Here is an 11,184-nt window from a genome sequence, read left to right as displayed (position 1 = left end):
ATCTGCAACAGGTTCAAATTAGTGAGGCAGAGCAGAGAAATGAGGCCTACAGCTGTCACTTTTCTTCTAGCCTGGTCTAAAAGCCTGTTCTCCATCCCAGAGGAGACAGCTGCAGCTCCCTGCCTGCCCTGTGGATATCACTTTAGAGTTTGAGTTCACTGCTGGAGCTGCTGCCACACACACAGTGATCACCTGCAGATGTCTGTGCATGCAAGCAGGGGCTCTGCAGAGATGGAGGCTTTTGGGGAGTGAGGAGCACTCTCTAAATAGTCATATTTCTTGGAAGGAGGCAGCACAGACTGTGAATTGGGTCTGTTCCCAGAGCATCTTAATTCACAAGTGATTAGCTGTTAATTATTATGCAATAAATTACTTAATAAATGAGTATTCTTCACAGCACCTATTATGCCACATGACGTCAGCTGAACTGTGTGAAATACATGTAATTACTGTCGCAGAAATGTAATTATAGCTCTCCCCACCCTCAAATTCTTGTGTGTCCATCAGCCATGGCATGGGCCCTTGGACCAGGGCTCTGGGCAGACAGTGCCACTGTGCACCACCAGACACTTTTCCCCCTCTTCCACGGCTGCTTTCAGTTTCCAATGAATCTCAGGATTCATTGTGCAGGAGGCAAAAAAATCTGTCCTCAGCTGTGCATTAACTGTGTCTCAGTCTCAGTGTCAGGCTTAAAAGCCTTCATATAACCCTGAGGGCAACATTAAGCTCTCATAGTTAGCCTTAAAGAGAATATTTAAAAAAAATCTTACTACACATGCTGAATTCATCCCAGTTTTGTTTATAAGTGTTTTTGCTTTATAAGGCTTGAACAGTTAAAACCCTAAGGAAGGGTGCATTCTCCTGCTGGAGTACTTCAGTCCAAAATGTTTTTGCAGTGACCTAACTTTGTTTGTGGCCCTGAAGAGGGAGAGGTGGAGTCTCTTAGCTGAGATCATCAAAATATTTGTGCTGGTTATGTGCATTTTAGATCTGCCCTTGAAATGATTCAACTTAGCCATGCCTTAATTTGTTTTGGGCATTTGAACTTTAATTTTTCCCCCTAGTTCTTGTTGGTGTGACTTGTGCCAGTTGGCCATGGGGGTCTGTAATTGTGGATTTGGGTGTTTTTGGCTGCTTTTTGGGAAATGCAGTGGTCTGTCTGGCTTTGCTCAAAGGTGGAAGGAGAAATAGGGATGGAGAAAAATATCTGCACATGACTGAATAAGTGCAACAGTTTGAACTTAATCAGCCAAAATGGCTCTCTTAAGGGTGGGTTGCACATGTGAAAGATATATTGCAGTAAAGATGTGCTTGATTATACCAACAAATGTGGAATAGCAGGAAGCTATCATGGAAAATAAGCACTAGATATTACAATGGGGATTTCTCACATTGCTAGCAAGGGGGAAAGCTGCCCGGCCCCTCTGCTGGCTGAAAACACCATAGAAGATATTTCCAATTGCTTTTTTCCCCTAAAAAGGATCCCGGCAACAGCATCCATGTGTGTGCTGCTGTCAGCAAAGCTGGTGCCTCCATTTTTCTTAGTTTGCAGCTCCCACTGCTGCAGCAGCAGACAAACCAAACTGTGAGCACTCCCTGAACACAGCCCCAAAAAAGCATTATTTACATGTCTAACCCATCAAAGGCACACAGAAGGGAGAGCAGGAACGAGCTGCCTGTCAGAAAGCTAAAGAGTGATAATGATGCACAGCAAATGGGTGGGAAATAACAGGGCTGTCACTGCAAGGCTGCTGGAGCACTGAGCCAGCCAGTGCTGTTTTTATGCCTGTTCTGCATAAAAACAGCACTGGGGTTTCTGCAGGGCTGACTCACACGTGCCTGGAAAAGTGCCTGGTTCCCAGAATGTGTGGGAAGGTCTGTGCTCGGGATGTCCTTCATATAGGACAGTAATCTGATGGCACAGAATGGGCAGAGCCATATTACCTATGGAGCAAGCAGGACTGGCTGGAGGCTTTCAGCTTTGGGGGAGAAGGGTCCTCAGCCTTCAGGCCCAGGACAAGGTCTGTTCATGGCTGATTTCAGCAGTGCTAAAACTGATGCCTTGTGAAGGCTGACCTAGGACAGAGACTAAACAGAGCTAAAGTAGGTATTTATTAAAAGCTCTCAATTGATCCACCTTGGACAGCATAACCCAAAATGGTCACAAAATGCCTGACCGGTCACAGGGTCTCACACTTTTATGAGTTTTTGCCCATTAGCATATTGGAGCTAATTGTCCAATTACAGCTTTAGCCCATGAAGTCCCATGCTTCTTGCTTTTCCCTCTTCAGTCCAGGTTGCTTATGCTCTTGGGCCTGAGATCTGGATCTGTTGTCCTTGGTCCCCAGCTAGAGAAGGAATGGTTTTGTCTACCTGCTCTGTGAAGAAAGCTTACTGTCCCCTAATATGAAGCCCAGACCCACACACTAAAGCAGCACAGAATCTGAAAAATATAAAAGCTAAAACCAGAGGCATCAAAACCAAAGCAGGAAAATGGCTTAAAACACTGCACAACTTCTCTGAACATCCTGACCTGCTCTCACCAAAGTTGAAGAATAGTAAGAAATTATTATTTTATTCTACAAGCCCAGATGGTTTGTTCAGCAGGGCAATGGACAGAGCTCCTGACTGAAGGAAGTGGGGGTCAGTCCCTTTTCCCAGGTAATAAGTGCTAGGACAAGAGGAAACAGCCTCAAGTTATGCCAGAGGAGGCTGAGTTTGGATATTAGGGTGAATCTCTTCACCAAAACTGTGGCCAGGCAGTGGGACAGGCTGCCCAGGACAGTGGTGGTGTCATTGTCCCTGGGAGTGTTCAAAAACTGTGCAGATGTGGTGCCCAGGGACATGGGTTACTGGTGGGCCTGGTAATTATAACCCTGGCTGGGACTGGGTTATCAGCTGGACTCCACATTTTCAGAGGTATTTTCCAGTCTTTCCCTGTGATTTTATCACTCTCTAATTGAAAGCTGTACTGAGAAATGCAAACACAGGCAAATATGTCCCACTCTACTCACACCTGTTGGGTTGCTTTGTTGCAGGTGATGTTTAGAAAAAAATTACTCTTTCAGTGCATCCTAAAAAAACCCTCAGAGAATTTTCCTTGGTTGGGTTTTTATTCTTATTATCCAATCTCTGTTATCACTGCAATATTTCATGCTTCGGCGCAAAAAAAAAAAAAAAAAAAAAAAAAAAAAAAAAAAAAAAAAAAAGTCCTATTCAAGAACAAAGAAACCCACAGCTTTTCTTCATTTCAGTCTTTTGTGTCCAAAGGGCTTTCCTTAACTCAATAACTGAGTTTTTATTGTGTCACATTTCACTGTCCATGACTGCAGCCAGCCTGGCTAATCCTTTTGCTGCTGCCTTATCAGTATTTCCCCAAAAAAAGACATTGTCCTTTTTGTCCTTTTATTATTACCTTGACACCCGCTCCTGAGTGCCTGGCGGGGCTTGAGAACTTAAAAATTATTTTTTCAATGCAGTTTTATTTTGGAAAAAGGAGCAGCTTCAAATTATTTTCCCACCCCATGTTTTTATACATGCTTTGCTAACCATGATAGATCATTTGGAAATGGGAAAAAAAAAAAAAAAAGAGTGAGATTTAGGTTCCTCCAGGATTTTGAGACTGAAGGTGTTCAAAGACTTGCTGTTAACCTACTCCCAGCTGCAATGTAAAAGGAAGATTTGTTGCATTTCTGGTTGTAGTAAGAATTTGCTTCGAATTGAGGTGTTTTAAAAGCAAAAAACTAAAATCAAATACAGAGCCCTTTAGCTATATATTTTAATTGTTCGACTACTACACTGATATACTGCAGAAGCTACTCAAGTATCTTGCTCTTGCAGACTTGAATCTTGTGATAAATTTTTTATTTCCTGTGCAAAAGACCAAACAAAGAGAGGAAAGATTCCCATGCTAACATCCTTTCTGTAATTGAAACAGGAGCTCAAACATTGACTCACTGACTGGCAGGGATCCCTCTGGACTGACACAGGCAGTGGCTGCGTGGGCTGAGGGGCTGTGCTCAAACCTCCAGCAGTACAAGTGATTATCAACAGGTATCTCTGATATCCTTCCCACCTTCATGACTTCAGCTGATTGTTTTCAATACCTGGCGAGTGTGGTAACTAAAGATGCTCAGGCATTTTTCCCTGATTATTTTACTTGAGCCTCCCAGTGTGAATATAAAAGGGTCTTTTCTATCCTTAAAGAACAACAGTGCCTTATTTCACAAACTGCAGGAACTCCTGCCTTGATACTGGATGTTCCAGGCAGCTCTCAAGGAAGTCATGAATACTTCCCAAATCCACCAGGGAAGCCACAGGCCTTGGCTATTCTTGCAGCTACCTGCCAGATCTGTTCATCTCTGTCTACAGTTCCTCTGTTGTGCTCATGCCTCTTGGCCAGTAAATGCTTCCCAGGGACTATATTATTTTCAAACCCTGGGCCATCTGAAGAAGAAAAAGTTAAAGTGCTTTTTTTTTCCATAAGAAACTGCAAAAATTGCATGTATTTAATGAATGTGGAACTGAGTGCTCTAGGCTGCTGCTTAGCTGGAAGAATAACATTCTGCTGACTCCCTGAAGATTTCAAGCTGGTAAATTTTCACATTTATTTTCTTTTAATAAATTCTCTCCTTCATGTACCCAGGGGCAACTTTGGTGGCACCAATCATCAACATACACATTTTCTGTCTGTGTTACACTTCTTGAACCTATTTATTCCATTGTAGTTTAAATTCTTCTTGCTCTTATCAGCTGACCTTTACATACAGCTTTGCCTGCCTCCTTTAGCAAACTCTATTATCCTTGCTTTATTTGAAGCACTCAACAAGGTTATTTTTAATTGTTGCTATCCAACCTTTGTTCTGGAGAAACAAAATTTGTTTTTCAAAATAAATGATATCTGCAGCCTTTCCCAGCTATTGGCCATCTTATCAGACTATGTAATGATGCCAATTCTGCTTCATCAACTCTTTAATGATTCACAGTAAGTCCAGTCCAGTTTATAAGAGACAAAGGCAAGAGTGAAATGTATGATCTCATTCCTCTGGGTGCAATTCTTTCAGCAAATGTAAAGAGTGAGCTGTTGATATTGAAAGGTTAATGCTGTACCCTCTTTTTTATCAATTGTCTGTTTTCTATCAAATCTATGTCTTATCTTATGTCTACTTTATCAGATCTGCTTAAGTAAGGTACACATTTGAAGCCTCTTCTAAATTTAATTTCTCCTTCTGAAAGTCATGCAACTATTAAAAAAAAAGAGAAATCCTTTTACAAAGTCTATTTTAGACAAGGGACACAGGCCAAGTCCAGGTATTAACCACTTGCCAACTATGCCCTTGATCACAAAATACTCCTCTCATCTTCAAATTGATCAGTAACCTAAAATAGAGCATTTTAAGATAATGCTCTTAGATAAGACCCATTCCTCATTTCTTTTATTCAGTTAAAGGAAATACATTGGTACAAATTTCCCTTAAAATTGGCTGTTGGCCTTTCCTGACAGTAACCTTCATGAAATAAAATAACTGATTTCTGTTCCCAGGTTTTAGCCACTCAAAGATCTTGATTGTGAAGGGAGAGCTGCTGGTAGCAATCTAGAGCATCAAAAAATACTTTTTGGGGTGTTCTTGGCACAAACTGCAGTGTGGCAGAAAGCCACTGTTGTACAGCTTGTGTTCAGAACTGTCTGGATGCTGCTCAGTGAACTCCCACGTGTTTCCAGTGGTTTTGGGTTCCTTCCTTTCATTTTGGTTTCCATCTATTCTCTAGAGGTGAGGAAAACCACCAGCCCTCCTTGCTGCCCAAATACTTGCTCTGCTGAATCTTAAATTCTCATGTGTATTTTATATACTTGTGTATTTTTTCTGCTTGCTTGATGTCTCACCAGCTCCTGTGAAATTTGGAAACTGAAGGGAAGTTTCATTGTGAAATTAAGACTGATAATTATGAAATTAAAAATAGACCAGCAGATCTGTTAGGAAGCCTGAGCAGAGTGTAGGTAGAGATCTTGTGTTTATCAAATATGTTCCTGAAGATTTACCTCACAAGCTGGTTTCTACCTTTACCATTTCCAGACAACTCTAACAGTGCTTTTCTTAATTCTATTTCCCCCTCCTCCTCCCCATCCCCAAAGAGCTGTGCATCCTTGTGTCTTTGACTCCAGACAGTTGTCTTGCATGGCAATCTGATCTTCCAAATGCATCATTTATGACTAAAATCAGGGATTTTGAGTTATACCTCATGGCCTTAGCCTGGAGGCCAGTTCCTTGTTGCCAGCATTGGTGTATGGTTGACTTTTTCAGCTTCATGTTGTATTTCATGTACTTAGTGTTAAAAACCTTCCTTCAGCCCTGCTTTTAGCATTCTCCTGTAGTGTAACTGTGGTTGACATTAAAAATATACCCAATGTTCCCCTTGCATCAGTTAAGAATGTTTTGACAAGGATTTTCTAATGCTGGAAAAGTATTTTTGAAATGCTGTAACTTCTCCTTAAACCTCAGTGTGTCCCTCTCAGGCTCAGATTACAGGGCCCTAAATGTTTTATATTAACTGTTAAAAGACACTCTTAAGAGACTCTTAGAGAAATCCTCTCTTTCTGTGCAAAAATCCAAGATGGTAGTTTGCTTTAAAACAAAGGGGTATGTGCTCTGATAACATAAGCTTTATAATAATGAAATGAAGAAGCAAACTTAGTGTAATTCATTGTCCCATTCATTCATGGATTGAAAGGAAAATTAACCATTTTGGTAAAAACAAAAGCTAATGCCTTTTTCTCACTTGGGGTTCTGTAAGCTTTAAATATTCAACAGCTTTAAGCATAATGTGCCTTTTTCATGTTAGACTCATTTTCCTTCCAATCCTTTGAGCAGTTTGCATGCTTGTGCCAGCTTTCAAAACTGACAACTCCTGCCCTGCTCAAAGGTCTCAAAGGATTCTGGTGAAAAATTTATTTTAACGTTTGAGCTCTATCACTCCTTGACAGAAAAAGTGAACTTTCAGCCATTACCAAAACTGCAGAAGATAGCCTAAAATTTAATACACATAACAGGAATGAGAGAACCTTGGTATTTGCCCTGGCTTGGGAACAACAGGTTCTGCCTTTCAGTGACATAAAGCTACTTTTTTAATGCCTATAATTTTGTTACTGCTCTCTCTGCGAAAATTGCACCACTCTGACTTGATAGTTAGAACTGTAGCTAAGCCAAAGGAGATGAGCCATAAGAGTTTCGTGGAATGAATATCTTTGAAATTACATGCCTAGTATAGCAGTGAGGAATTTCTAAGAGCTGGAATTACCTGGAAGACCATCTCTGGAAGTGCAGTCTTTGTTCACTAACTTCTTTTTGAGCCTCAATATCTCTTGGGGCTTTTGTTTCCAGTTTGGTTTTGGGTTGGGTTTTTTTCCTAACTGAGGTATCAGACACGAAATACGTGCAACAAATCTGGAAAACAGACAAAACCCGTACCACCACAAAAAAGCGTAGAAAAGATTTATTGTAAACAAAACAATTTTGTGCAAACAGTGGGAAAAAAGGCTTCTGGTATTTTACAAATGCCACAACTTTGTAACACGTAAAACCCTCCAAATCTACTCAGTCCACAAATAGTCCACTCAGGTCAATTATGCAATTGGCTTTGATTTTCCTTGCAGAAAAGAGCTCCATCCTCTGAGGTTTAATGTTGGCTCTTGAGCGAGATCTATTTTTTTCATACCTCTGAGGCAAGAAGGCAAAGAATGACCCAACAGAACGGAAACAGAATTGTGGCTGCACTGGGCTGGGCTCTGTTACCCCCTGAGGCCCTCGGGGCCCTACCAGCCCCGGGAGCCGCTGCCCGCGGCCAGGCTGCTCGGGGCGGGATCTCTGGCCCTACCAGCCCCGGGAGCCACTGCCCGCGGCCAGGCTGCACAGGCCGGGCGCGGGGCGCTGCTCCTCCAGGCGGTGGAACTCGGTGAGGCGGAAGCGAGTGGCCAGAGTGTTCACCATCCTTCTCAGGGCGAAAAACGCTGCCACCACTTGGAAGGAGAGGAAGGCGGCGAAGATGATGTGGACGGCTCGCTCCAGAGAGTGGATTTTCAGACCTTCATTAAATAGCAAGAAGAGAATTATAGGCAACTGTGGGAGGAGAGTCAGGAGCCAAAACCCAGCCAGCTCAGGGACCTATAACAGGGAGACATCACCTATTAAAAACCTGACAGCTGAATGGGATGAAAAAATCCAAAATCTTGTGAACAAAACACATTTATTTTTAATTTTCCAAAAGCTGGTACATAATGTGGAAAGGCAAAGTGGGGTGGCTTCATATTTCCATATCCTGTGTTTTTAAGCATACTTGCATTTTCTGACAAAACAATTTTAGGGAGTGAGAGAGCTCTCTTCTGAGGGAAAACTACTTGAAATTCACAAAATTAAGTGGAAGCCAATGCCAAGGGAATAGAAGATGCAGAGTGCAACTGAAGAGAAACAACCATAGAAGATGCAGAGTGCAACTGAAGAGAAATAACCATGTCCTCAACTTAAATCTCTCAAATAAAATGCCTGCCAGTTAATGCTCAACTCCCAAAAGCAGAAATTCTTGCAGAAATTACTGTGACCCTCTGGTAACTTACTTTCTCCAGCAGATTGCCCACATATCCCAGGTAGAGTCGAATGAGCTCTGTCAGAGAGACCAGGATCATGATGGTGACCAGGATGAACTTGTAATAATCTGATAAGGCTGGATACTGCAGGGGAAGAAGAAAGTAGAAGTTTCTGTCATGGTGTCTGTGATTAAATGAAGATGCTCTGTGCTACTCTCAGCTGACAGTATTGGCACCTGAACCTCCAGTTTCCATGAATTCCCAAATCAGTGTAAAGACCTCTAACTCCAGTGAGCTGTATCCCACACCTGGACGTGTCTGATGTAACATACATTTACAAACCACCACTTTCCTTCCTTCTCACCTTCACGTAGAGGATGGCAACTGTGATGAGCCACCAAAACGGGAAGAAATAAACATTGAAATAGAGGGACATCTGCAGTGGCAAACTGGAAAGGATTTCACAATCTGTACAGAGAGAAAGAAGATTTTATCACTCCAGCTGTAAATATGACAGAAGGATACTGCTCCATCTTAGCTTCATGCAGGGCAGTAATTTGACTCTTCCCAGTCAAATAAAATGTTAAGAAAAATATTTTTGTTTATCCAGAGGAAATCTTCACACCCTATCTGGAGTTACATCATTTCCTGGAATCCAAGGCACCTTTTGGCTCCTGGGACAGAGCACTTTTATAATATAGTCATATAATCAAGCTGAGTGTCCAATTGTTGATTACCTGGTGGCTTTTAGCTTACTCCACCATCTCTGACTGAGGCTTATGTCAAGAGAGCTGCTAGAGAGCAGGCTTGCATGGCCCACTCTTCACTTTCAACCTTTTATTTAAACAGACACTTGGATGGTAATTTGATTCTTAAGAGATAACAGTTTCAAACATGTGTCAAACTAAAGCTCATCCTTTCAGGCGGGTACAGGACAAGCTGCATCACACAACTCAATGTAGAGAAAAGCAAGTCTCAAACTCCAACATGCGGGCAGTAAATTCTGTACTTACAACTTTATAATAGACCTACAAGGTCAGATTTAAGGAAAAATTTACTTAAAATCAGAGAAGCCAAGAGTTCAAATTTCTATTGTCATCCCAATGTTTAGGTATTTTAAAGGTTTCCTTGACATGGCATTGCTATTTATAAATTCTGTGCAAATTCTAAAACTGTGTTTGGATGAATGTTCAAGCAACATAAGCCAATTCTAATTAATTTTTCTATCCCTAAATTAAATTAATGCTTATTTGCTGGGATTGCTGAGATTAATGCAAAAGCCAGACAGTATTGCAATGGCTGTTGCTACAGCAACTCCCCAAGATATGTATGTGTAAAACTGAATTTTTGAAATCCCCATGTCCAGTAATTTGCAATTGGATATTAACACAGGAGTATTCTTCACACAGCAAGCCACATAAAAAGAGACTAAAGATAGATGCTATTGGTGAAATGTTTGATAAATGAAATGAAGAACTCGTAAGCGTTAGCAGTGTTACTACACAAAGGAAGCAGGAACTCCTCTCTTGAAACAAGAACGTCTTGTTGATTAATTCGATCGGCTCAGAATGGATTTATGGGCTGAAATCACGCCAGCCTCTCTGTGCAGGCTGCACTGTGTGCATTGCCATGGCTACTCTCGCGCTAGAGGTTTGAACAGGGCGCGGGTTGGGCCGCAGCCACCGCTCTCCCCGCCAGGCCGGGTGCACACAGAGAGAGCCACCGGCCACAGCAGCTCCTGCGGGCGCTGCCCGGCGGGCCCGACCCAGGCTCCGCAGCAGAGCCCCGGGCCCGGCGCCGCCCGCACGGCCGGCCCGAGGCGGCGGCGTCGCGCTGTACCTGCGCGGTAGCCCGGGAAGCCCGGGGGGGCGCGGGGGCCGTCGCCGAGCGCGGTGCGGTGGCTGTCGCTGAACACGGAGCTGCTGAAGGAGACGAGCCGCCGCCGCAGCGGCTCGGGCAGCGTCGGGGGCCCCTCAGGCCGCGCCATCGCGCCCAGGCCGCGGCGGGGCCGCGCAGGCGCCGTGGCGCCCGCAGGGCTGAGGGGCCGGGACGGGGCCGGGGCGATGGCGGTGCTGGGGCGGGAGCGATGCCGGGCTTGGGGCGGGAGCGATGCCGGGCTTGGGGCGGGAGCGATGCGGGGCTTGGGGCGGGGGGAGCGGAGCCTCCGCCCCGGGGACGGACCCCGAGCCCCCAGGGGCGCGGCATTGGCGGGACGGAGCTGTGGCCATGCCCTGGCGCTGGGAGCTGCCGGTGCCAGCGGCTGCCCTCAGTTCCCGCATCCCTTTGTTTCGTTTCGCATCAGTCCGAGGGGATTTTTTTTCTTCCACTCTGTGGTTTTCTGAGAAGGTAACGGGAATGATGGCCTGAGGAAAGGTGCTGTAGAAGCGCTCTTTTCCCATCTAGATAAATCCGGGAGAATGATGGTCCTCGATGAGGGTCAGAGAGGGAGCGGGGAGTGGAAGAATGGTGAACGTTCTGTGTTGCCACTTAAAGTGGATATGAATGACTCATTTTACGAGAGATGCAGGTGTAACTGAGCCAGAAAATACCTTTTCCTCAAGGAAATCTGTGTGTGCTACTCTGAAGTTAAAAGCTGTGGTTTTACC

At 43.9% G+C, this 11,184-nt stretch overlaps 1 protein-coding gene across 1 annotated transcript; it reads right to left on the bottom strand.

The window, feature by feature from the left end:
* Positions 1-7,475: 7,475 nt before the first annotated feature.
* Positions 7,476-10,580, bottom strand: TMEM17 (transmembrane protein 17). The gene is made up of 5 exons (XM_054514322.1): positions 10,418-10,580; positions 8,943-9,046; positions 8,609-8,722; positions 7,902-8,159; positions 7,476-7,843 (listed from the first exon to the last, which is right to left on the bottom strand). The coding sequence occupies exons 1-5, from the start codon at positions 10,563-10,565 to the stop codon at positions 7,811-7,813; spliced, it is 657 nt and encodes a 218-aa protein (XP_054370297.1). The 5' UTR covers positions 10,566-10,580; the 3' UTR covers positions 7,476-7,810.
* Positions 10,581-11,184: the final 604 nt, after the last annotated feature.

Source organism: Molothrus ater, chromosome 3 (assembly GCF_012460135.2).
Source record: "Molothrus ater isolate BHLD 08-10-18 breed brown headed cowbird chromosome 3, BPBGC_Mater_1.1, whole genome shotgun sequence".
Classification (NCBI taxonomy): Eukaryota; Metazoa; Chordata; class Aves; order Passeriformes; family Icteridae; genus Molothrus; species Molothrus ater.
The sequence above is the reverse complement of the archived record's forward strand: the minus strand, read 5'-3'. Positions and strand labels throughout refer to the sequence as shown.

Excerpts from the sequence above, each read along its gene's own strand:
- TMEM17 (XM_054514322.1), bottom strand. The coding sequence starts at position 10,565 with ATGGCGCGGCCTGAGGGGCCCCCGACGCTGCCCGAGCCGCTGCGGCGG. Across the intron at positions 9,047-10,417 it reads CTTCCCGGGCTACCGCGCAG|ATTGTGAAATCCTTTCCAGT; the intron begins GTACAGCGCGAC and ends CTCTCTGTACAG. Across the intron at positions 8,723-8,942 it reads TTGCCATCCTCTACGTGAAG|TATCCAGCCTTATCAGATTA; the intron begins GTGAGAAGGAAG and ends CTTCCCCTGCAG.